This window comes from Piliocolobus tephrosceles, chromosome 13, assembly GCF_002776525.5.
Source record: "Piliocolobus tephrosceles isolate RC106 chromosome 13, ASM277652v3, whole genome shotgun sequence".
NCBI classification, from domain to species: domain Eukaryota; kingdom Metazoa; phylum Chordata; class Mammalia; order Primates; family Cercopithecidae; genus Piliocolobus; species Piliocolobus tephrosceles.
The window spans coordinates 92229608-92257138 of NC_045446.1; the positions used below are offsets into that span (position 1 = coordinate 92229608).

The 27531-nt window shown below is 38.0% G+C and overlaps 1 protein-coding gene across 7 annotated transcripts; it reads left to right on the forward strand.

Annotated features, from left to right (window-relative positions):
* The first annotated feature begins 2073 nt into the window (after positions 1-2073).
* LOC111540066 (baculoviral IAP repeat-containing protein 2) lies at positions 2074-27531 on the forward strand. 7 transcript variants are annotated; one of them, XM_023208118.2, is made up of 11 exons: positions 2074-3041; positions 4253-4417; positions 5542-6413; positions 6505-6604; positions 18184-18262; positions 18951-18999; positions 23182-23424; positions 24307-24378; positions 26324-26578; positions 26687-26728; positions 26839-27531. In XM_023208118.2, exons 3-11 carry the CDS (start codon positions 5582-5584, stop codon positions 27030-27032), a joined length of 1866 nt encoding a protein of 621 aa, XP_023063886.1. In that variant the 5' UTR covers positions 2074-3041; positions 4253-4417; positions 5542-5581; the 3' UTR covers positions 27033-27531. The 7 variants fall into 7 exon arrangements, with proteins under 7 accessions (XP_023063886.1, XP_023063887.1, XP_023063884.1 ...); XM_023208119.2 differs by having other exon boundaries at positions 4253-4318; XM_023208120.2 differs by lacking the exon at positions 2074-3041 and adding an exon at positions 3123-3513 and having other exon boundaries at positions 4253-4318.

Consider the following 27531-nt stretch of genomic DNA (forward strand, 5'->3'; position numbering starts at 1 on the left):
AATGAGGAATAGCTCTATATGTATTACATAATCTCTAGAATTTATTATGAAGTGAAAAAAGGTGGAGAAAAGTATGCTACTACTATTTATCTAAGAAAAGGGTAGGTATAAACATGCATAATTACATTTTTAAAATGAAAAAATGAATCATAAAAAGTGTTTAAGTCATTACTTATGGGGCAGGAAGGAAAAAGTAGAGGGGAGACCAAGGATTTTCAAAACAAAGGGAATTACAGATGTGCAATCAAAGAGGTTAAATAAAACCTCGACTTCCTGAATTTGAATCCGAAGTATCAATGAGTTTGTGATATATTTGATTTAAAAAACAAAAACCAAACCAAAACAAACCCATACTAACCAGCTTTGTCCATTGAACAGGTATAGAAACAATTAAACTCATTAACAATGAACACGACAAACATTTTTTGTTTGTTGTTCCTTGCAGCGCTAACTCAAAGGAGACGAACATTCAGATTATGCTTTTTAAATACCATTTCCCACTAAAGGATCCAGGACACTTAGGAGTAATGGCTTATTATGGGTATGGAGTAAGAAATACACAAAATGAGCCTGGAAAGCAAAGACTACTAGGAACGTATCAAAAAGACTCAGGAGCCAACCTGGGTAAACTCTCATTGGCCTAAAATAAAACAACTTGAGTACTAATAGTGATAATAGCTGCGATGGATTACAACTCACCAAACTTCTTTAAATCCCTGGATTCATAATGATGGCTGTTTACTTTTGAGGGTTTTTTAAAAAAAATCCAGCAGAGATTTTTAAATAGTATATGGTAGTGATCTAATTTTATTTTCCATTAGAATAACCATTCATTCAGCATTACTTATTCACTAATTAATCCTTTTCTTATTAATACATAATGCCAGTATATCAAATTTCCCAATACATTGATATAGGTCTCTTTTTGGGGCTCTGTATCTCCTTCCTTTGTTTAATTGTCCATCCTAGTGCATTTAATAATACACGACTGTCTCAATTACTATGGCTTTATTGTAACTCATTACCTGGTAGGACAAGACCTTCCAATCTTAACTTTTCTTCTTCAAAATTGTTTTAAATATTGTAAATGTTTTTTCTACATATATATGAAAAACGTTAGAATGGCAACTGCAGCAGACATACTAGCTTATTTTTTAAGATTAACAGCAACTATACTAGCAAAATGAAAAAAATTAACTGAATAAACAGGTAACTGAATTAACTAACTGTAACACTAGACTACAAAGTTATACAAATTAAAAGTTATGAAGTACTTACTATTTATTATACCTAAATATTACATATATTTTTTGTTAAAAATATCTAAGGCTTTTGAGTTTTTGAAATGCAAGCTTTCCCCTATACTTAAGTATATTCATTATCTTACTGTTTTGGTCAGGACAAGAACTGAAAAAGAGAAATAATCTTGAGTTCAGAATGAACAATTCTTGCTATATATATTTTCCCACATGTTAGGAATGTTCTGTAACTTTCCGAGAAATAGTGACTTGAACTAAATACTAAACTACTACCAAGCCCCAGGTGCATTTTTGGAAGTTTTTAGTCATTGGGAGCCATGGCATTTCTTTTCTCTGTATTACAAACTGTTACACTCATTTTCTTTGACTATTAACATTGGAACAGTAGACCTCCTGTTCTGTGACTGACCGGCAGGCAGAAATGACACGGACAGGAAATGGGAAATGGTTCAGGGTCTTGGAATTCCCCCGGCTGCCTAATTAAGTGGTTCGCTATTTGGAAGTTTTAAAAATATTTGCCCCTTGGAGTTCCCCAGAGAGAAGCAAGCATTGGATTCAATGGGCAAAGAGCGTCAACTTCAAAAGTCATTCGTTGGCTGTCATAGCACAAACATTTACTGCATGCCACTGTGTCTATGGCACTATTGGGGGAGCATGGCGGGGGGATACAAAAGGTCCATGACTAGTAAAAGCCAAGGGTTTTTGTTTACAAATTTTCTATTACTTAAGCATTAAAAAAAAAAAAAAAATTTGGGCTCCTCTGTGGTTCATGTACGATTATATGTGCATATACATCAATACACAGGCGGACGTATATATTTCATTTTATTGAAACATTCAGAAAATACTGGGAGTGAAGCCTGACTTCCAATACCGTTCCCGTTGCTGGCAATGAGCATCTGAAATAATGACACTTTTGTCTTTAGTGCATATGCACTGTTTGTCTCCAGAACAGAAAACCAAAAGTTTAAAAACAAGATAATCTAGTCGATTGTAAAACTCATCGAGTCTTCAAAATTATTCATCAGACGCTTCCTACTTTCCAACGCTTCGCTTTTTTCGATTTGCAGACAGCTGTTGAACGCTGATGCCACACAAACGGTTACAATTGTTTACTTAAGCAAAAAATGCCACCAGACTGACTCCATCCTCAAAATGCAGTCATCTCGACGGGGGGAGGCATCACACTAGGGGAGCCTTGCCACGGGCCAGACCATAACCCTGAGGTGACACAGGGTAGACGCGCAAAACCACCGGCGCCAGGGCGTTTCCGCAGGGTTTCCCAAGAGTCAAACGCAGCGGCTCACGGTTTGCCACGTCCCCCAGGAGAATGGTAGGCACAGAGAGAGAGGAAATGTGGAGGGGGCACAAACCGCAAGGTGGAGAGAAAACGAACAAGCACCGAGTTGATAGGGATAGTCCCTGTTCCCCTGAGGGCCGACCCCGCGACTCCCGCTGGGCGGCCAGTTGCGCCGGGCGTCCCTGGGCCTCCCAGCGTCTTTCCCAGAGGTTAGTCTCCCCACTGCCGAAAGTGCGCTCGGTTCCGCTTTCCGGCCCCAGCCTCCTGGGCGCCCTCGCGCGGCTGCTAACGCGGATCCCCGGCTGGGCGCGCTGACGTCATCGTGCGTCGGCGTGAGCCCGGATGGGGCGGCGGGCTTCAGGAGCGCCGGAGCTGATCCGAGCCGAGGCGGCCGTATCTCCTTGTCCGTACCGCTGCTTCCCGGCTCTGGGGAGGCCTCTAGGCTGCCGCGCAGCTTCCGTGTTTGCTGCGCCCGCACTGCGGTGAGTGCTGCTCCTTCCGGACTCGGGCGGCGCGGGGAGGGTGGGGACGCGCGGGCCCGCGGGGGCCCACTTCCCTGATGTGGCGGCCGGGCGGGGAAGGAAGGGGCCTGAGGCTCTTCGGCCAAGGGTCGAGGGTCGCCGGGGGCTCTCTGCTTTCTACTCTCGCCAAGGTTTTATTGGATTCGGAAGCCTGAACTTCAAGACTTGCAGTCAAAGCCATTTTTAAAATGTGACTTGTTTTCAAACCACCTCTGGCCGCCGCCTACTCTTTTGGCCCTTGGACTTTGACCAATATGTTTTCTCGCAGTTTTTGCAAGGTTTTAAACTTAGCCCTCGGCGTTCTTTTAATGTAATACATTGAAACGAAGATAATTCGGTGGCGGCGATATTTCATATTTCATAGTTGCCACTGCGCTGTGTCATTCCAGTAGTCTGTTGTGTATTGTGAGAAACAACTCTGGGAAATTATTAGGTAAATCCCATAGTTTCTATTCTTTTCCCTTCCATCCTATCCCCTGTCCAGCTGCAGTTTGCTTAAAGAGAATGCAGCAGTGCGGAGCTCGTAGATAAAAGTCTTTCGTTTAAAGATAGGATATAAGATCGGGTGTAATTAAAGCAATCATGCCAGTGGGCGTCAGGCCACTGTTTCACAGGCCACTGGGTTAGGTTTTGTTTTCTACCGTCGTTGCTTTGAAATTGTAAGGGATTGGCAGAGTTTAAGGGTTTATATTAATGAACTCGTAGTGCATTTTACTGCAGTTTTCCTGGTCGCGTAGAGACTTGATATTACAAACTAACGTTGCTGTCTGATTACTGCTGTACTGCTGCTGACAGGGTTTAGTGGAGTGTCTTGTCGCTCTCTCTGCCTTTTAAACCAATGTTCCTTTGCCTCCAGCAGAGTGCCAAAGATACCTTTAGGTCAGAAAAGGGGAGGAGAGCAAGGACAAAATGTTTTCCTGTGTGAAAATTTCCATCTGTCTCTAAAGTTGTGCGTTTTAAAAACACGTATAGTTAGTGCTATGGGAGTATGTTACATTTATTTATTTTAATTAAGAGCTTTTTCAGTTAGTTGTGACAAATTGCTGGAATTAAGATGTATTATCTAAAATGTAAATTATTCTTAGACTTTACTGAATGAATTGAAGAGTATGTAAGTTCTATTTGGCAAACAAATACGGTTTTCTAAAATACCTTTTGTTTTTTCTTTTCAGATTTACAGCCCTGAAGAATCTCCCTCTCCCTATTTTCCCCCTGCAGTAATAAATCCCATTATGGAGGTCTCGAAGCTTTATAAAGGGATATAGTTTGAATTCTATGGAGTGTAATTTTGTGTATGAATTATATTTTTAAAACGTTGAAGAGTTTACAGAAAGAAGGCTAGTAGAGTTGATTACTGATACGTTATGCTAAGCAGTACTTTTTTTGGTAATACAGTGTTTTGTCAGGTGTTTCTGATAACACTAGAAAGGACAAGTTGTGTCTTGTGATAAATTGATTGATGTTTACAGCATGACTGATAATCACAGCTGAATAGTCCTTAAATGATGAACAGATTATTTAGTTTTTAAATGCAGTGTGAAAAGTGTGCTGTGGAAATTTTATGGCTAACTAATTAAGTTTATGGAGAAAATACCTTCAGTTGATCAAGAATAATAAAGTGGTATACAAAGTTAGGAAGAAAGTCAACATGATGCTGCAGGAAATGGAAACAAATACAAATGATATTTAACAAAGATAGAAGAGTTTATAGTTTGTGAACTTTAAGCCAAATTCATTTGACATCAAACACTGTAACGGGCACAGGTTCAACGAAGCTTGTGGGTGTTGACTTCCCCAAAAGTTGTCAGCTGAAGTAATGTAGCCTGCTTATGTAATTACTATGGTGATAAGCTGTGTGAACTTAGCCTTTAAGTAGTGTGACCATATGAAGATTTTAATTACTTTTGTTTATTGGAATAAAATGAGATTCTTTGGGGACATCATATTAAAGTGCTTATAGGGAAAGAAGCCTGCATGTAATTTTTTACCTTGTGGCATAATCAGTAATTGATCTGTTATCCAGGCTTCATAGCTTGTAACCAAATATAAATAAAAGGTGTAATTTAGGTATTCTGTAGTTGCTTAGAATTTTGAGAATATAAATCTCTGTGAAAAATCAAGGAGTTTCAACATTTTCAAAAGTGAGTTCACCTTTTCAGGGCTTTGGGTTAGTATTACTCAAGATTATGAACAAATAGCACTTAGATTACCTAAAAGAGTTACTACAACCCCAAAGACTTGTGTTCTAAGTAGTATCTTGGTAATTCAGAGAGAGACTCATCCTACCTGAATATAAACTGAGATAAATCCAGTAAAGAAAGTGTAGTGAATTCTACATAAGAGTCTATCATTGATTTCTTTTTGTGGTAAAAATCTTATTTTGTGTGAAGAAATTTCATGTGAATGTTTTAGCTATCAAACAGTACTGTCACCTACTCATGCACAAAACTGCCTCCCAAAGACTTTTCCCAGGTCCCTCGTATCAAAACATTAAGAGTATAATGGAAGATAGCACGATCTTGTCAGATTGGACAAACAGCAACAAACAAAAAATGAAGTATGACTTTTCCTGTGAACTCTACAGAATGTCTACATATTCAACTTTCCCCGCCGGGGTTCCTGTCTCAGAAAGGAGTCTTGCTCGTGCTGGTTTTTATTATACTGGTGTGAATGACAAGGTCAAATGCTTCTGTTGTGGCCTGATGCTGGATAACTGGAAACTAGGAGACAGTCCTATTGAAAAGCATAAACAACTATATCCTAGCTGTAGCTTTATTCAGAATCTGGTTTCAGCTACTCTGGGATCCACCTCTAAGAATACTTCTCCAGTGAGAAACAGTTTTGCACATTCATTATCTCCCACCTTGGAACATAGTAGCTTGTTCAGTGGTTCTTACTCCAGCCTTTCACCAAACCCTCTTAATTCTAGAGCAGTTGAAGACTTCTCTCCATCGAGGACTAACCCCTACAGTTATGCAATGAGTACTGAAGAAGCCCGATTTCTTACCTACCATATGTGGCCATTAACTTTTTTGTCACCGTCAGAATTGGCAAGAGCTGGTTTTTATTATATAGGACCTGGAGATAGGGTAGCCTGCTTTGCCTGTGGTGGGAAGCTCAGTAACTGGGAACCAAAGGATGATGCTATGTCAGAACACCGGAGGCATTTTCCCAACTGTCCATTTTTGGAAAATTCTCTAGAAACGCTGAGGTTTAGCATTTCAAATCTGAGCATGCAGACACATGCAGCTCGAATGAGAACATTTATGTACTGGCCATCCAATGTTCCAGTTCAGCCTGAGCAGCTTGCAAGTGCTGGTTTTTATTATGTGGGTAAGAAGCAAATAACTACATTTTATCATTTTATTTTGATTTACATATTAGAACATAATGTGTTTTCAATATTTAGTCTTTTTTCTTGAAGGTCGCAATGATGATGTCAAATGCTTTTGTTGTGATGGCGGCTTGAGGTGTTGGGAATCTGGAGATGATCCATGGGTAGAACATGCCAAGTGGTTTCCAAGGTAATTGTTTTGAAAAAAGTATTTGTACAAAAAACTCTGTGCTTAAAAGAAGTAGGCCTGCTTACATGATTTAGTTTACCGTTAAATTATAACGAAGCCTCTTTTATGCCACTGGGGAATTATCCTTCTAAAAGATCACATTTTAACTTTAATTGTTTTGTTGAAAAATATTATGCAGTCTTCTGTGTACTTTTGAAAGTCAGTTACAAGTATAGCCATACATTTTATTTATTGCGCGTCTTCTTTTAAAGAGTACTTCAGGATTACAAAGACATATAAAATAGATTAAAAAGAAGTTAGGAAAAGGTAAGAACAGGAAAACAAGAAGGGATGTAGAATGGATGCAGGAATAAGGCAAATGTAAAAATGCATATATTAAGAGCATATCTTGGCTGGGTGCAGTGGCTCACACCTGTAATCCCAGCACTTTGGGAGGCCAAGACAGGTGGATCACTTGAGGTCAGGAGTTCGAGACCAGCCTGACCAACATGGTGAAACCCCATATCTACTAAAAATACAAAAACTGGCTGGGCATGGTGGCACACGGCTGAAGTCCCAGCTTCTTAGGAGGCTGAGACAGGAGAATTGCTTGAGCCCAGGAGGTGGAGGCTGCAGTGAGCCAGGATCATGCCACTGCACTCCAGCCTGGGTAACAGAGACTCCATCTCAAAAAAAAAAAAAGAAAAAATGCATATCTGACTGCCTATTTTAATTGTAATTGTAAGTTATTTTTTCTGTACAATTTTCTTTTTTTATAATCTGTCATTTACCTCTTTTTAGCCACTTTGTCTCTAGCAGTATCTTTTTATTATAGCCTAGAAAGAATTTAGGGGCAGTGTTATTAGTAGAAATAAATTAGAGATTAATTGTGTTTGTAATTGAGTAGCTATGTGAACCTAGACGTCATTTGTAAAATGAGGAGGGGTTGGCCTGGATAATTTTTTTTTTAATAGTGATAAAATAGCCTTAACATAACATTCACCATCTTAACCATTTTTAAGTGTAGAGTTCTGTGTCATGAAGTACATTCATATTGTTCTGTGATCACACCGCTATCCATCTCCAGAATCTTTGCATCTTCCCAAACTGAAACTGTCTACCCACCAAGTACTAATTCCCCATTACCCCTTTCCCCAGCATCCTGGCAGCCACCATTCTATGTCTTTTTTTGTTTGTTTTTTTGAGGTGGAGTCTTGCTCTGTCTTCCAGGCTGGAGTGCAGTGACACGATCTTGGCTCACTGTAACCTCCACCTCCCAAGTTCAAGCCATTCTCCTGCCTCAGGCTCCTGAGTAGCTGGGATTACAGGTGCCCGCCACCACACCTGGCTAATTTTTTTGTATTTTTAGTAGAGATAGGGTTTTTAGTAGAGACCCAGTTTCACCATGTTGGCCAGGCTGGTCTTGAACTCCTGACCTCAAGCAATCTGCTCACCTCTGCCTTGGAAAGTGCTGGGATTACAGGCGTGAGCCACTGCTCCCTGCTCCACTATTCTGTTTCTGTCTCTATGAATTCGAATACTCTAGGCACCACATATAAGTGGAATCATACATATAGATTATGTTTTTACCTGTGAGTGTCTTTCACAATAATGAAGAATCTCTTGAACCCCTTCAGGAAATTAAAAAAATATTTTTGTCATTTTGTGTGATATATGATGAAAAAGAAACTTGAAGTAACAAATACTTCATTATGGATCAGTAGATTGTTAAAAGTTGTATTTTAAAGTTATATCATTAATAGTCATATCAAGATAAATTTTGACTTTTTTACACTTTGAAAAATGACTATTACATTTAAAATTAAAAAGCATGTTTTATCAGACTTTTAAATGACTTAATTATGCTGGGCTCTATGGGATTGTATACATTTAATTTGAAATTTAATTCATGTTGTGCTATCAAAGACAAAAACAGCTTCCAAATTCCAGTGTTGGGACTGCTACATTTTGTACTTTATGAAACACAATTAAAATCTTTATTTTTGTAACTTGTGTTTTGTTTTAAATGATTAAATAAGGGAGAAGATGTAGGGGTGCGTTTTGTAAATGCTTCTAAAACAACACATTCTTTTTCCTTTTTTTAATTTTTTTGAGACAGAGTCTCATTTTATCACCTATCACTGCTGGAGTGCAGTGGCAAGATGGCAGTTCACTGCAACCTCTTCCTCCTGGGTTCAAGCCTCAGCCCCCCAAGTAGCTGGAGTCGTAGGCACGCACCACCATGCTCAGTAGTTTTTGTATTTTTAGTAGAGACGGAGTTTCGCTATGTTGGCCAGCCTGGTCTCAAACTCCTGACCTCAAGTTATCCGCCCTCTTTGGCCTCCCAAAGTGCTGGGCTTACAGACCTGAGCCACTGAGCCTGGCCCACATTTCAATTGGGAATAATCTTTAATCTCCGTAAATCCATCATGTTATGTAGTACCTTTTTTTTTTTTTTTTGGTGAGAACTTTTAAAAGATGCTCTCTTCGCAAATTTCAGGTATAAGGTCCAGTATTATTAGCTGTAGTCACCATGTGCTGTACATTAGATCCTCAGAAAGTATGACCAACATCTTCCCATTTCACCCACCTCCTTATCCCTGGCCACCAGCATTCTATTCTCTGTTTCTATGATTTTGGATACCATACAGTATAGTTGTCCGTTAGTATGCTTGGGGGATTGGTTCTAGGATGTATACCAAAATTCGCACATACCGAAGTCCTGAAGTTGACTCTGCAGAACCTGTGCATCCAAAAGTCAGCCCTCCAAATATGTGGGTTTCACATCTGCAGATATGATCTGCATTTGATTGAGAAAAATCTGCGTAAGTGGACACGTGCAGTTCAAACCTGTGTTGTTCAATGGCCAGTTGTATTTGTCTTTCTCTGGCTTGTTTCACTTGGCATAATGCCTTCCGGGTTCATTCATATTGCAGATGGCAGGATTTTATTTATTTATTTATTTTTTTGATGGAGGCTGTCTCTGTTGCCCAGGCTGGAGTGCAGTGGCGCCATTTTGGCTCACTGCAGTCTCTACCTCCTGGCCTCAAGCGATCCTCCTGCCTCAGCCTCTTGAGTAGCTGGCATTATAGACACCTGCCATCATGCCCGGCTAATTATTATTGTAGAGATGGGGTTTCACCATGTTGGCCAGGCTGGTCTCAAACTCCTGACCTCAAGTGAGGATATGGATGGGATTACAGGCGTGAACCACCACGCCTGGCCAGGCTCATCCCCCATTCATCCCTCAGTAGACACTTAAGCTGTTTCCATAAAGCTGCTTGAACATGGGAGTAGAGGTACCTCTTTAAGATACCGATTTCATTTCCTTCAGATATGTACACAGGATGGGATTGCTAGATCATATGCTAGTTCTATTTTTAGTTTTTTGAGCAGCCTCTATACTGTTTTCCATAATGACTGTACTAAGTTGCCAGCAATGGTGAAGGGTTCCCTTTTCTTCACATGTTTGCCGACATTTGTTATTTCTTGTCTGTTTGATAATAAAGCATCATTACAGGTGGGAGGTGATGTTTCATTTTGGTTTTAATTTGTATTTCCCTGATGATTAGTGATGTTGAACACCTTTTCATGTACCTGTTGGTCATTTGTATATCTTTGGGAAAATTTCTGTTCAGGTCCTTTGCCCATTTTTTTAATCTGAATTATTTGTTTTTTTTTTTTTGCCTTTGAGTTGTATAAGTTCCTTATATATTTTAGATATTAACTCCTTATCAAACGTATAATTTGCAAATATTTTCTCCCATTCTGTAGGTTACCTTTTTATTTTGTTGATTGTTTCCTTTGCTGAGCAGAAGCTTTTTAGCTTGATGTAGTCCCAGTTTATTTTTGTTTTGGTTGCCTGTGCTTTTGTGTCATATCCACAACATCATTGCCAAGACCAGTGCCAAGGAGTTTTTTAGCCTACATTTTCTTTAAGGAGTTTTATGGTTTCTGGATTTATGTTTAGTCTTTAATCCGTTTCTGGTTAATTTTTGTAGGTGGTGTAAGATAGAGGTCTGGTTTTATTGTTTTACATATGGATATCCAGGTTTCCCAATACCGTTTGTTAAAGAGACTATCATTTCAACATTGTGTGTTCTTTGCGCCCTTGTCAAAGATTAGTTGACTGTATATGTGGATTTATTTCTGGGCTCTCTCTTCTGTTGGTATATGTATTTGTTTTTATGCTAGTATCATATTGTTTTGATTACTGTAGCTTTGTAATATAGCTTGCAATCAGGAAGTATGATGCCTCGTTTTTTGTTTTTGTTTTTTCCCTCAAGATTGCTTACGCTATTCTGGCCCTTAAGTTCCATACAAATTTTATGATTGGTTTTTCTATTTCTGTGAAAAAAAAAAGTCATTGGAATTTTGATAGAGATTATATTGAATCTGTAGATTGTTATGGGTAGTATTTACATTTTAACAATATTCTGTTAATTCAAGAACACAAGATTTTTTAAAAATTTATTTCTGTCATTTTCAGTTTCGTTTTTCAGTGTCATTTGTTTTTCAGTGTATTTCTTTGACCTCCTTGGTTAAATTTATTCTTAAGTGTTTGTTTTGGTGCTGTTGTACATGGGATTACTTTCTTGAGTTCTCTTTCACATGGTTCATTGTTAGTACTGACTTTTGTAAGTTGGTTTTGTATCCTGCAACTTCTGGATGATTTATTAGTTTTAACTGTTTTTGGTGGCATCTTTAGGGTTTTCTATATATAAGATTATGTCATCTGCAGACAGAGACAGTTGGACTTCTTCCGGTCTGATTTGGATGCCTTTTTCTTTTTCTTGCTTAATTGCTCTGGCTAACCGTTCCAGTATTATGTTGAATAGAAGTGGCGAGAGTAAGCACCCTTGTCTCGTTCCTAACATTAGTGGAAAAGCTGAAAGCTTTTTTTTTTTTTTTTTTTTTTTGAGATGGAGTCTTGCTCTGTCGCCCAGGCTAGAATGCAGTGGTGCAATCTCAGCTCACTGTACCCTCTGCCTCCCAGGTTCAAGTGACTCTTCTGCCCCAGCCTCCTGAGTAGCCGGGATTACAGGTGTGTGCCACTGCACCTGGCTAATTTTTGTACTTTTAGTAGAGACGGTGTTTCACCATGTTGGCCAGGCTGGTCTCAAACTCCTGACCTCATGATCCACCCGCCTCAGCCTCCCAAAGTGCTGGGATTAGAGGTGTGAGCCACCGTGCCTGGCCAGCTTTCAGATTTTTCATTACCGAGTATGATATTAACTGTGCACTTGCAGTCCTTGTGTTGAAGTATATTCCTTCTATAGCTAAATTGGTGAGAATTTTTATCCTGAAAGGGTATTGAATTTTGTCGAATGCTTTTTCTGTGTCTTTTGAGATGATTATATGATTTTGCTTGTTTATTTGTTTTTTGAGATGGAGTGTTGCTGTGTTGCCCAGGCTGGAGTGCAGTGGTGCAATCTCAGCTCACTACAACCTCTGCCTCCTGGGTTCAAGTGATTCTCCTGCCTCAGCCTCCCGAGTAGGTGGGACTACAGGTGCATGCCACCACACCCAGCTGATTATTTTTTGTAGTGATGGGGCTGGTCTCAAACTCCTGACCTCAGGTGATCCACCCACCTTGGCCTCCCAAACTGCTGGGATTACAGGTGTGAGCCCCTGCACCTGGCTGATTATGTGATTTTTATCCTTCATTTTGTCAATATGTGGTATCACATTTATTGATTTGCATATGTCATACCATCCTTGCATCCCAGGTATAAATCTCACTTTATCTTGATACATGATTCTTCTAGTATGCTGCTGAATTCAGTTTGCTAGTATTTGTTGAGGATTTTCACGTCTGTGCTCATCAGGGCTATTGGCTTGTAATTTTCTTTTCTTGTGTTGTCCTGGTATGGCTTTGGTGTCAGAGTAATGCTTGACTTGGTAAAATGAGTTTGGAAGTATTCCCCTGCTACTCCCTCTTCCCTCCCTTTTCCTCCTCCTCCTTCCTCCTCCTCCTTCCTCCTCGTCCTCCCTTTTCTTTCTTCCTCCTCCTCCTTTCATCTTCTTCCTTCTTTTCTCCTCCTCCTCCTCTACTTTCTTCTCCTCCTCCTCCTCCTCCTTTCTTTCTTCTTCTTGGTAGAATTGTGCTGTGAAGTCATCTGTTCCCTGGGCTTTTCTTTGTCAGAAGATTTATGATTACTGATTCAATCTTCTTACTAGTTATAAGTCTTTTCAGATCTTCTATTTCTTCCTTATTTTAGTCTTGGTAAGTTACAAGTTTCTAGGAATGTATCCATTTCTTCTAGGTTATCTAGTTTTTTGATGAATAATTGCTCATGGTAGTCTCTTATGATCATTTGCATTTCTGTGTTATCAATGGTAATGTCTCTTGGTTTTGATTTTATTTATTTTAGTCTTCCTTTTTACTAGTCGAGCTAAAGCTTTGTTGATTTTACTTATCTTTTCAAAATCTAGCTCTTAGTTTTAGTCATCTTGTCTATTGTTTTTGTAGTCTTCATTTCTTTTCTGATTTTTATTTTCTTCTGCTTTTTGTAGTTCCTTTAGGTGTAAAGTTACATTGTTTATTTTTAAGATTTTTTTAAATGTAGGCAATTATTGCTATAAACTTGCCTTTTAGAACTGCATTTGTTCCATACATTTTGTTGTGTCATGTTTCAATTTTAATACTTCTTCAGATTTTTAAAATTTTCTTTTTGATTTCTTCTTTGACCCATTGATTATTCAGGAGTATTTTGTTCAATTTCCACATAGTTGTCAGCTTTCCAGCTTTCATTCTGTTGCTGATTTCTGGTTACATGCCATTGTGGTCGGAAAAGATACTTGATAGGATTTCAGTCTTCATCAGTTTGTTGAGTCTTGTTTTGTGACCTGCTACATGATCTACCCTGGATAATTTTTCATGTGTGCTTAAGAAGAATGTGTATTATCTGCTGTTTGATGGAATGTTCTATATAAAGGTTGAGTATCCCTAGTCCAAAATTCAAAATGTTCCAAAATTTAGAACTTTTTGAATACCAACATGATGCTCAAAGGAAATGCTCTTTGAAACATTTTTGATTTTGCATTTTTCGATTAGGATGCTCAGCTGGTAAACATAAGGCAGACATTCCTAAATCCAAAAAAATCTAATATTCAAAACACTTTTAGTCCCAAGGATTTCAGATAAGGAATACTCAACCTGAATGTATGTTAGGTCCATTAGATCCAATGTATAGTCGAAGTCCAATATTTTCTTACTGATTTTCTGTCTGGATGACCCATCCATTATTGAAAGTAGGGTTTTTGAAGTCTTCTACTATAATTGTGTTCCTATCTATTAATGTCTTCAGATCTGTTAATATTTTCTCTATATATTTAGGTGGTCCGATGTTGGGTGCATGTATATATTTACAGTTATTATATCCTCTTGTGGAATTGGCCCCTTTCTCATTATATAATTACTTTCTCTGACTCTTTTTACAGTTTTTGGTGTAAAGTCTGTCCTATCTGATAGAACTATAGCTTCCTCTGCTCTCTTTTGGTTTCCATTTGTATGGAATATCTTTTTTCCCATACACATGCATGTGCTTAAAGGTGAATTGAGTCTCTTGTAGACAACCTGTAGTTGAATCTTGTTTTCTTTATCCATTCATCCGCTCTTTATCTTTTGATAGGAGAATTTAACCCATTTACATTCAAGGTAGTTATTGATGGGTAAAGACTACTGTGATTTTGTAGTTGTTTTCTGGTTGTTTGGCAGATTCTTTGTTTCTTCCTCTCTTGCTGTCTTCCTTTGTGTTTAGATGATTTTCTGTGGTGGTATGCTTTGATTCCTTTATATCTTTTGTGCATCTACTATTGTGGTTTCTACTTTGTGGCTATCATGAGGCTTACATAGAACATCTTATAGTTAGTTATAATAGTCTGTTCCAAGCACTAACAATTTAATTTCAATTGCGTAAAAAAACTGTACTCTTACTCAGACCTTCCTGCATATATTTTATGTTTTTGATGTCATTATTTGCATCATTTTATATTGTGTATTCATGAAAAAAGTATTGAAGCTATAGTTTTTAATACTTTTTTTAAAAAACCTGTATTTTAGAATTAAGTAATTTACACATGACTATTATAAATTTAGAATATTCTTAATTTGATTAGATTTGTATCTTACCAGTGAGTTTTATACTTTCATATGTTTCCATGTTGCTAATTAGTGTCCTTTCGTTTCAGCTTGAAGAACTCTTCAGCATTTCTTGTAAGGCACATCTAGTGGTGATAAACTCCCTCAGCTTTTGTTTGTCTGGGACTGTTTACATCTCTTTCATTTCTGAAGGACAGCTTTGCTGGCATACATATTCTTGTTTGGCAGTTTTTTCTTTCAGCACTTTGAATATATCCAACTCTCTCCTGGCCTACAAGGTTTTTGCAGAGAAATCTACTTATGGTCTTATAGGGATTCCCTTGTAAGAAAATGAGTTTCTTTTCTGTTACAGTTTTTAAATTCTCTTTCATCTTCTATTTTTGACAGTTTCATTATAATGTGTGTCAGTGAAATCTTTTTTGGGTTGAATCTTTATGAGGTCCTATGAACTTCCTGTACCTGGACATCTTATCTTTCCCTAGGTTTATGAAGTTTTCAGCCATTGTTTTTTAAAAATCATCTTTCTGCCCTTTCTCTCTTTTCCTTCTTGAATTCTCGAGTTTGTTTTTTGTTTTCTTGGTGTTTTTTTAGCTGGTGTCTTGTTCTGTCACCTAGGCTGGAGTAGAGTGGCATGATCTCAGCTCACTGCAGCTTCCACCTCCCAGGTTCAAGCAATTCTCCTGCCTCAGCCTCCCACGTAGCTGGGACTACAGGTGCGCACCACCATGCCTGGCTAAGTTTTATCTTTTTAGTAGAGACAGGGTTTTGCCATGTTAGTCAGGCTGGTCTTGAACCCCTGACCTCATGTGATCCACCTGCCTCGACCTCCCAAAGTGCTGGGATTACATGTGTTAGCCATTGTTCCTGGCCTTGAATTCTTAAAATGCAAATATTGTTTTGCTTGATGGTGTCCTATAATTCAGATAGGCTTTCTCCACTATTCTTTTTTTCTTTTTTTTTCCTCTGACTAGATCATTTCAGATGACCTGCCTTTGAGTTCACAGATTCTTTCTTCTGCTTAATCAGGTCTGCTGTTGATGCTCTCTATTGCATTTTTTTGTTGTTGTTATGTTCTTCAACTCCTGAATTTGTTTCTTTTTATTATTCCTATCTCTTGAATTTCTCATTTGTTTGTATATATTTTTTTATTTCATTATCTGTGTTCTTTTGTAGCTCACTGAGTTTGCTTGAAACAATTATTTTGAATTCTTTATCTGTTAGTTGATAGATCTCCCTTTCTTTGGGGGTGGTTATGGAAAATTACTGTGTGTCTTTGGTAATATCATGTTTCTTTTTTTTTTTTTCTTTCTGTTTCTTGTGGCCTTCTGTTGTTTTCTGTGTATTTGATGGAAGAATTACTTTTAGACATTATAGATTAGGTTTTTTTTTGAGCAAAGACATTTGCCTATGGGTGAGCGTGAGGGTGCCAGCCAGTAGATGTGGTGGTTCTGGCTCTGTGGAAGACCCAGCATTGTAAACTCCATGTAGCTCTGTTAGCCCAGATCATTGTCAGTGAGGATTGCAGGGGTCCTCAACATCCAAGGCTGCAGGTATCCATACCAGCAGCAAGGTTTTTTTTGGTGGCAGAGGCTGCTGGGGACCTCTTGATCACTTTTTCTCCCATGGGAGACATCGTGGCCAAGGGGATTCTTCTTGGCACAGGTTCTGGCTTTGGGCTTTGTTGTGTTGGTGTTGGTGGCAGCACCGATGTCTCTGATGGCGTGAACACCTGTGGGGCAGCTGCAGAGCCAAGGTTTGGAGTACAAGTGCCTGCAGAAAGACAGCGGGTCTGGGGTTCAGGATGTTGACTAGCCTGCAGCAGTGGTGCTTCTAGTGCCTCAGATGTGGGTGCACATAGAGCAGCCTTTGAGTTGGGTGTGGAGTGCAGGTGTGCAGAGCAGCCAGAGAGCTGGGGTCTGGAAAGTGTATGATTAGAGCAGCCACAGAGCAAGAGTCTTACATGCAAGTACACGTGGAGCACCTGTGGCTCTGGGGTCTGGGGCATGTGTGGGGGTGAGGGGCTGCACTGTCTCTGGGCAGTGCAAGAGCTGCTTTTTTTCAGGGTGAGGAGTGCAGTAGTGTCTCCCTCTCCAGGGGGTTCACAGCAGTGCTGGGTGCTGGTTACCTTAATGGTGAAAGCTCTCAGTGTCCTCTGCAGAGTAGGCTACTGCAGTTGGCATCAATGAACACTATAGGGTCCTTCACTGTGAAACCTGCAGGAAGTCTGTGGCTATCCTGCAGGTTATTGGGGTCTCCAGGGACCTGCTCTGGGGAGGAGCCTAGCAGTCTTTGCCACTGAGGACTGTGATGGCACTCACCACATGATTGATACAGATAGCCCTCACCCCTTGTTCTTAGCCGTCTCCAGATGTCTCTGCTAAGCAGATCTCCCAGCAGTCCTTTCTATGTGGTTATTCTTTTTTTTTTTCCCTCACTGTATTGCTGCAGGCTGATTGGACTATTGAGTTCTTCCACAGCTGTATTTGTTTGCGGATAGCTGTCTCTTTATTGTTTTTTGTGGGTGGAAGAAAGCTGGTGTCTCCTAGTGTGCCGTCTTGCTGATGTCACTCTTGCAAACTTTCTTTGAGTCTGTGGCTTTTCATTTTTTAACATCTTTTGAAGAGCAGATGTTTTCAGTTTTGATGATGTCAATTTATCAATTTTATCTTTTGTGGAATATGTTTTTGGTCTTTTGTCTAATAATTCTTTACCTAATGTAAAGACAAAAGGATTTTTCTCCTGTACTTTTTCCTAGAAGTTTTATTATTTTAGGTTTTATATTTAGGTATGTGATCCATTTTTACTTTTATTTTTGCTATTTTTGCGTATAATATGGCCATAGGTCAGAGTTTTTTGTTTTTTAAATACGTATATCCTGTTGTATAGTATCATTTGTTGAAGAAACAAAAGGAATAGAATGGATATAGGTGGTATGTGAACTTCTTGGAACATCTTCAAGAAGCCCTATCAGTTTAAAAACAAATATTTGAGAAACACTGTCACATTATATATAGATAAAAATATTTGATTCCATATTTTTTGGAGGGAAAGTAGTGGATTGTGGCTCAAATGTAATGGAAGAATGAACATTGAAGAAAGATGAGCAGTTATATTGTGAGAGATCACATTGTAGGAATACTGAGTTAATAGTATCTGAAACTGTTAAGTAGTTCACTTTAAGCACAGAATAAATTGTATATAATAGTGTTTTTTGGGAGTCAACTTGTTCCCCTTTGTAGGTGCAGACGCTTTTCTTTTTGTTGTTGTTGTGTTAATGGATTGAATTAGAAAATACCATGATATATAACACACAGTAAGATGTATATTGTTTTATGATAATTTTGTTCCTGTTAGATATGTATGTGTTCTGGGTTGTGATGTAAAATGTTTTTACTATGGGGTACAATGAAAGATTTGAAAGCCATTTTTTCTAGAATCATCAGGTTATATTTGATATGAAACAATTTTAAAAAATAGTTTTCCTCATATGTTTTAGGTGTGAGTTCTTGATACGAATGAAAGGTCAAGAGTTTGTTGATGAGATTCAAGGTAGATATCCTCATCTTCTTGAACAGGTAAATACATTTTTAAAATTAACAACTTTGAATTCTGCTTTATAATAAAAACACTCTTAGGTTGGTGCAAAAGTAATTATGGTGTTTGCCATTGAAAATCATGGCCAAAACCGTGACCACTTTTATACCAACCTGTATTAGAAGTTATACTTATTTCTCTTTTATTAATTGGAGGTACATATTTTCATTCATGTTAATGACAACTTTGATTTTTACTTTTGTAATCAACTTGATTGTTTAGGGCTTTTTAAAAAGATTGTTGTTTGTTTTTACTATTTTGAAAAATCATTTATGCTGCCACTGTACAAATTTGTGATGGGATTGGAGAAGGAGCTTTAGTGTCTCTTTGCTATTTTCCAGAAAAACAAACAAAAAATAACTTGTTAGGCTCTGAGACCCTTTGAGAGTAACCCAGTTAAAATCTTATTTTCCTAATGGAATGAGAAACCACTGATACATTTTTCTACTTTGCTGAAACTAGAGAAATACTTTAATTCTAATTTGGGATAACATGAAATTTAAGGAAATCTATGTGATTAGGGTGAAAGAAAGCAAAGTAAAGGTCATAAATCACTCAGTTCTCAAAAGAATGTGTACATTTACTTAACATAAACTTACTTTAGTGTTGTTCTTTTCAGATTGTTGGGGATACCTGATTTTACCTATTAACTTTCCTCTTGTTTCATAGCTGTTGTCAACTTCGGATACTACTGGAGATGAAAATGCTGACCCACCAAGTATGTATGAAATAATTTTAAGTATAGAGTGTAAATTTTTATAAGAATTTTAGGAATAGGCTGGGTGCAGTGGCTCATGCCAGTAGTCCCAACAGTTTGAGAGGCCGAGGTTGGCAGATCACCTGAGGTCAGGAGTTCGAGAGCAGCCTGGCCAACATAGTGAAACCCCATCTCTACTAAAAATACAAAAATTAGCCAGGCGTGATGTGCCTGTAGTCTCAGCTACTCGGGAGGCTGAGGCAGGAGAATTGCTTGAACCCAGGAGGCGGAGGTTGCAGTGAACTGAGATTGTGCCATTGCACTTCAGCCTGGGTGACAGAGTGAGACTCGGTCTCCAAAAAAAAAACAAATGTAGGAATGAAAGTATGTACTTTTTAAAAGAGTTTCTGAAGCCATAGGGAAAAACCCTGGGAAGTCAGCTAATAAATATTATTTATGTATATATATATATGCATACACACTAGTTTTTGTTCTAGTGCTATACTTACCACTTTTAGTGCTGACATTCCAACTGGAGAAATGAGACGTAAGCAAAAGAAAAATAGCAAATAGCTTAAAGCAATGCCAAATAAGCTGTGCAAATAATAAGCCCCCCAGAAAAGAAAAGGTTGCTATGAGCTAGCATGATTTGGAAAAGCAGTTCACATATGATTCACGAATTGGACTAGATGTTAGGTATTTAAGTCAGGTATATTGTATTTCAACGCAAGGGCAGGAAATAGTATAGCTTTTGATTAGAGCTTAATGTTAGCCACATCTGTCAGTTTATGTAATATACATATGTTATGGTGTCTAAAATGGCTAAGGTAATAATCCACTGTTTTATGTACCAAGGGTCATTCTGTTTGTGGCACAGCATTTCAAGAAAGATACTGGTAGATTTGTTAACTGGACCAGAGAAAGGTGACCAGGATGTGTGAATCTTAGAAACCATGGCTCAGGAGGATTGGATGAAGCATTTGGTAGTATTGGACTGGAAAATAGGAAGGAGAGTACCTGGGTACATGACAACTATCTCTTGTGTAATGGACCTAGAAAAGATAGATAGCAGTGTGGGCTGTTCTTAAAATTTTTAACCACTGCTGTCAAGTAGGCTGCCCTGAAGTTCTACCGTAGTTCCTAATAAAATCACTTTGTTAATCTTTAAAACGACTTTCTTGTTTTCTCTCTTGATAATTTTCTAACACTCTCTTCCCACCTTACTGTCAGTTTATAACCTTGCTTCCCTAAGAAAATGGAATCCAAAAGAGAGCTGCTTTATTGCCTCACCAGCAAAACCACAAGGCTACATAATTTATCCTTGCACTTTTCTTTCTGTTCGTTCATAAGAGATGAATTGTCCTTGCCCTTTTCTAAGGCCAGTACTTCCACTTGTCCTCTGTATTCCATCCCCTGCTGTCAACTTAAGAAGGTTACTTTGGCAGTGACATACCCTTTCTCTCGAGTCTTCAATTTTTCCATCTCTCCTGAATCATTCATATTAGCATATAAACATAATGTACTTTTGCTAATCCTAGGGAAACTTCCATGAACCAATGTCCCCATTCAGCTATTATCTTATTACTCTGCTTCCCTTTACAACAAAATACCTAGGAAGATTTATCTATGCTTACTCTGTTTTACTTTCTCACCTTTTATTCTTTCTCTTACTTGTTCTGCTGGAACTGTTCTTGTCATGGTAACCAAGGACTACCATGTTAGCAAATCTACCACTTGACCTGTTAACCAGCATTTGATAATCATTGGGTGCTTTGTCTTTCTTTTTTCTTTTTTTGAAACAAGGTCTCACTTTGTCACCTAGGCTGTAGTGTAGTGGTGCCATCACGGCTCACTGTAGCCTTAACTTCTCTGGCTGAGATGATTCTCTCACCTCAGCCTCCTGAGTACCTGGGACTACAGGCATGCACCACCACATTCAGCTAATTGTGTGTGTGTGTGTGTGTTTTGTAGATACAGGGTTTCACCATGTTGCCCAGGCTAGTCTCAAACTCTTGAACTTAAGCAATCTGCCTGCCTCGGCCTCCCATAGTGCTGGGATTACAGGCATGAGCCACTGCACTTGGCCTCATCTTTCTTAAGACACGTTTTTTGCTTGACTTATCAGATCCCATACCCTTGGTTTTCTGTTTCCCTGGTTGATCCTAAACAATTTCGTTTGTTGGCTGCTCCTTTTTCAAACTTTAAAATGATGGAGTACCCCTCAAAGCTCAGCTTAAATTTATTTCTCCATTTCCTGAGCCCCAAGCTGGAATGTCCAGCTAACTGTTTAAATCTCTACTTGGCTGTAACAGACATCGTAGAGTTAATAGGACCAAACCAGAAATTTTCTCCCTTATTCTTCATTCATCAGATTTGTTCCTTCTTTGGTCTTCCCCATCTCAGTTAATGGTACTCATTTCCTAACGTTAAAAGTTGGCTCAAGTTAGGTATCATCCCTGATTCCTCTCCTTCCTTTAGTTTGTGTATCTAATCTATTAGAAGTCTTTTCATTTCTGTCTTCATAACATGTGCCAAATCTGACTACATCTCGCCGTCTCTACCACTATTAACCTAATCCAAACTACCGTCATCTGTGTCTAACATCCTAACAAGTCTTCCTGATTCCAGTTTACCCCATTAAAGTACATCTCCACCGAGCTACCAGAGTCATCTTCTGAAAGCACAAGTCAAGTTTTATCAGTTGCATGCTTAAAACACTCCTGGAATATTCTACCAAAATTAGAATAAAATATAAACTCTCAGGAAGGCTCTGCTCATTTGGGCATTGTCCTCTTTTACCTTCTACCACCTTCTTTCTGTTTTTTGATCGTGTCAAGCTTTTCCCTTAATTTAAAGCTTTTACACTTGCTATTCTCTTTGCTTAGAAGACTTCTTTGAGATATTTCCATAGCTCACTCCTCCCCCCCCCCGAGTATTAATAATTGCACATGTAGTAGATGTATACATTCTTCATAAGGGAAAGAAAAAGAACTAAATGCTGTAGGCAATGCCAGATTCCCCTCTGATGCTTATGTACAGTTCTGTTTCTAACTTCTAACACCCAGAGCTCAGTAACGTGGGCTAGATTTATACCAGTTTAGTTCATTTGTATATTTTTAAATTTTTTCACAGTAGTCCAGCATATATTACATTTTATTTATCCATTCCCTATTGAGAACTACTTGTTATTTTCTGTTTTGTTTTTTTTTTCCTGCTTTAAATATTGCTGTAATGATCCTCTAATGTGTCTCTTATCTTGAACATTAAGTATTTCCTTAAGGGATGCACTTAAAAGTGAAATAGAGCTCATTCCTTGTTATTTAAGTCTTTGTTCTGGTGCCGTTTCTCCAAACAGGGATTCCACGCATGTTTGAACAAGAGAGCACATTGTTGACATTGTATATTTCTATGTTTATTATAACAGTTTCCCAGAAGATGGCAGTAGTATCTTGAAGAATTATGTCTTTTTGTATTTTTTCATAAAAGTATCATATGGGCTAGCATTGACTCTTAGCAGAAAATGCTTCCCTAACTACCCTATCTAAAATGTCTTCCTGCTTCCTGGTTTCTTTTAATGACCTTACACTACTTTTTTCTTCAGAGCATCTGTCACTGCCTAAAATCGTATTGCTTTAATTACTTCTTAAGCCATACTTTTTCACTACGTCTTCTGGGTGAACTGATCTTCTATTTTGCTATACTTTCCATTTTTGTTTGTTATTCTCTCTACTTCAGCTATCTACTTGTCTAGACCCTGTCCATCCTTCAAGTTCAAACTCTAATGCCACTTTTCCATGAAGTCTTTGTGATTTTCCTCCACTTTGTTGGCTGGAGAAGATTATTTCTCACTTCTAAGTTTGTGTAGCATTTTGGTTTCCAGAAATGACTGTACATCAGAATCATTTGGGGAAATATTTAAAAGATACAGATTCCTAATTCTTATCCTTAGATAATCTTTCATTAAGTAGGTCTAGGATGTAGCCAGAGAGGTGGGTTTTGTGAAAAGTATAGCATATTAATTGTATTCTCATTTGACCATTATGAAGTTCAGACTTTTATTGGAGTTATAGGTAATTGATGCATATAGCTCATCTCCTTTACCAGAATATGAGAGTAAAGGATGACTAAAGATTGTGCTATGACACTTTTTTCCATAGGTTTATGTTTGTGGAATTTAATATTAGCATGTGTCTTTTCAAATAGTTATTCATTTTGGACCTGGAGAAAGTTCTTCAGAAGATGCCGTCATGATGAATACACCTGTGGTTAAATCTGCCTTGGAAATGGGCTTTAGTAGAGACCTGGTAAAACAAACAGTTCAAAGTAAAATCCTGACAACTGGAGAGAACTACAAAACAGTTAATGATATTGTATCAGCACTTCTTAATGCTGAAGACGAAAAAAGAGAAGAGGAGAAGGAAAGACAAGCTGAAGAAATGGCATCAGGTATTTGGGAATGTTAGTCACCTGCATTATTTCTCAGTGGAACTCTTAGGACTGTCTCACATGTTACAGAACAACATGCTTGTTTCACATCCACTAAGTGCTGGTAGCAGTCCTCCAGTAATTTCGAAACCATCCCTCCTTTTCTACCCCTCTCAATTGCTTCTAATTGAGAACCACTGACTGCAGCTTTTTTCTATATATTTATTTTTGACTGAGATTCCCTGATTTATGCCAGTCAGAGAATTTTAGCATAATAAGCTCTTTCTTGAGCTGTATTCCATTTCTTTCTCATACATAACAAATTTAAATTGTTTTGAAAAAGTAAGATGTTAAAGTTGGATGCAGGTCTTTTTTCAACCTGTTTTTTTTTTTAAGTTTCTGCAAATCATATTTTTAATATGATATTTTACTCCCTAATCCTTGCTAAATGGTCCTTATACAAAAAGTAGAACTTACAGTGAAATTCTGGGGCTTGATGAGAACCACCTGCCCAATCCAAGGATAATAGGAAAACTGATTTTTGTATTCGTCCAGTGTTAAGTTTCAGCCCCTCAAAACAAGTATTTTGAGTAATCATTTATTCCTTCAATAAATATTTATTGAGCATGAGCCCCAGTGCCAAATACTGTGCCCAATCATGGCAGTTGCTCTCAAGGAGTGTATACACTAGCTGGCGAGACTAGTGTGCAAAAGACAGGGTTAAAGGGCCAGCAGAGAGGCGAAGGTTGCATATGTATTGGAGTATTGGGTTGGAAGATGCTTTCTTTTTAAGCTTGTAAGTAAAGATAGGAATAACTTAAGAGTACCTTTTTGCACGACCATGTAGCAAAATGTTTAAAGTCTGGATTTCTACATTGAAACAGATTTGTGTTTAAATTCCAGCTCCAGGCCGGGCACGGTGGCTCACGCCTGTAATCCCAGCACTTTGGGAGGCCGAGACGGGCGGATCACAAGGTCAGGAAATCGAGACCATCCTGGCTAACATGGTGAAACCCTGTCTCTACTAAAAATACAAACAATTAGCCAGATGTGGTGGCAGGCACCTGTAGTCCCAGTTACTCGGGAGGCTGAGGCAGGAGAATGGCGTGAACCTGGGGGGCGGAGCTTGCAGGGAGCCGAGATTGCGCCACTGCACTCCAGCCTGGGTGACAGAGCAAGACTGTCTCAAAAAAAAAAAAAATTCCAACTCCATCAGTTACTAGCTTGGCTATTTATTCAACCAGACATCTGCTTTCTCATCTGTAAACTGGGGATAATAATAGTATGAATCCCATAAGGTTGCTGTAGGAATTAAATGAGATATTGCAAATAAAACACTTTAACACAGCTCCTAGCTCATCAATTTATTTCTTTATTTATATATATATATATATTTAACCATTAGGTAGATTGACTTGGGAAGTAGGAGGGACTTGGTGAAAGAAAGGGCCTAAGAAAGGTCAATTTAAGGATTGTTAAGTAGTAATGAAATCCAGCTAAGGTTATATGAAATCACTGTCACCTTAGATTTATGACTTTCTCATACTTGTGTGGGTCGGAAAATAGTATTGAATTACAGATTTGGCAGTGTTAATAGGGGAAAGGCCAAGTAAGGAATGTGGAAGACGAGTTAAGGGTGCTAATGTAGAGAACCTCATTGAAACACCTGACTGCAACCTAGATTGGAATAGGAGATTTGAAGCAAAGCCTGGAGACAGCCTTGTGCAGGTAGAATTGGGAATGACATGGAGATCTTGAAAAGGTGAAGAACAAATTGTTAGCAGTGAGAGGAATTATTTCAGTAGAAGAAAAAGTTGTGGTCACAGAATGGAATTTTATAGTTTTGAGAGTATTAGAGCAGTTCACTTCTAGAAAGATGTAAAAGGGAAAAGAAGATAGACTTCTGTTTTTATAATTTATTTCTCATTAAACTGGTACTTTGTAGAGATGTACTTTTAAAATTTTTTTGAAAGTCTGAAAATAGACAAATTTTTTAATGATTCAGATACCAAAAGAAGGAACTACCATATTCCATAAATATAAATTAACTGTGGAGTTTTATGAGATGCAATATTGAAGGAAAAACATTGGCTTTTAATAAAAAGGTCAGGTTTCATTCTTATGTAGTTTTTCTTAAAATTGCTTTAAACATAGATATTTATAAAATAATAATGGTAGTTAACTATGTACCACATATTGTGCCAGATGCTTTACATGTATTATTCAGTCCTCACAACTCTGAGGAAGGTACCATTATGTATATTTTACAGATGAGGAAACTGAGGTGTATGGGGAAAGATGAGGACACATAGCTAGTGAGTGAGCCTAGCCAACACTGGAACGTAGGTCTGTTTTGACTTCACAACTCAAACCTTACAATACTACAATACCGCGTCTTAAATATGGGGTGTTGAAAAGAACACTGGTCTAGGATACCTGGTTCTGCAGCTTACTCTTTCTGTGGTCTTGGACAGACCACTCTTTCTTTTCTGAGTCTTCTTTTCTCCCTATGTGAAAATGAGAGCCAGTGATATTTCCCTTGTTTAATTGACAGGATCACTGTATCAAATGAGACAAATTATTATGAAAGTGCTTACAAAAGTAAAGTGATATAATGGAAATATAAGTCAGTATTATATAGGGTGGGGGGAAATTTTTACTGTCTTCTAAAAATCTCTTACTTGCAACAAAATAAAAGCAGAGTTCTAGGACATGTAAACATGTAGACTTAAAAATTACAGAACCAGAGACTTCCTCTGGAAGTTTACCAAACAACAAACTTTCAAATGCAGACAAGTTACTTTGTTCTTTTTTGAACTTTAGTGCCTAAATTGTTTGTAGGGTTGGTTATTAGTGACTATATGAGTATAGTTAAAGGAGTTTAAATTCTAATGGATTTCTTTTTCTTTTTTTAATGAAGATGATTTGTCATTAATTCGGAAGAATAGAATGGCTCTCTTTCAACAGTTGACGTGTGTGCTTCCTATTTTGGATAATCTTTTAAAGGCCAATGTAATTAATAAACAGGAACATGATATTATTAAACAAAAAACACAGATACCTTTACAAGCAAGAGAACTGATTGATACCGTTTTGGTTAAAGGAAATGCTGCAGCCAACATCTTCAAAAACTGTCTAAAAGAAATTGACTCTACATTGTATAAGAACTTATTTGGTGAGTTTGTTGAGAAAATTACTTTAGAAATTCTTAGGACTGGCCAGACGCGGTGGCTCAGTTTTGTATTTAGTAGAGTGATGCTTTTTATATGTTTTCTTTCCTCAGTGGATAAGAATATGAAGTATATTCCAACAGAAGATGTTTCAGGTAAAACAAAGATTTAAAACGAACATGAATTATTACCCTTTTTTTTTTTTTAATGGGGAGTGAAGGAGTGAAGTGAAAACAGTTCTACTAAAGTAATTTTTTGTTACTAGGTCTGTCACTGGAAGAACAATTGAGGAGGTTGCAAGAAGAACGAACTTGTAAAGTGTGTATGGACAAAGAAGTTTCTATTGTATTTATTCCTTGTGGTCATCTGGTAGTATGCCAGGAATGTGCCCCTTCTCTAAGAAAATGCCCTATTTGCAGGGGTATAATCAAGGGTACTGTTCGTACATTTCTCTCTTAAAGAAAAATAGGCTATACTTTAACATGTATAAAAAAGTCTTTAAAATATTGTTGAACACTTGAAGCCATCTGAAGTAAAAAGGGAATTATTTTTCAATTAGTGACATTCATGTTCTAGTCTGCTTTGGTACTAATAATCTTGTTTCTGAAAAGATGGTATCATATATTTAATCTTAATCTGTTTATTTACAAGGGAAGATTTATGTTTGGTGAACTATATTGGTGTGTATGTGTGGACCTAAGAGGAACTAAGGGAGTAGTGTCCCTGCTTGTTATGTATCATTTCAGGAGTTACTGGATTTGGTATTCTTTCAGAAAGCTTTGAATACTAAATTACAGTGTAGATTAAAAGAACTGGAAACCAGAAACTCTGGAGTTCATCAGAGTTAATGGTGCCGAATTGTCTTTGGTGCTTTTCACTTGTGTTTTAAAATAAGGATTTTTCTCTCATTTCTCCCCCTAGTTTGTGAGAAACATCTCAATAAAGTGCTTTAAAAAGA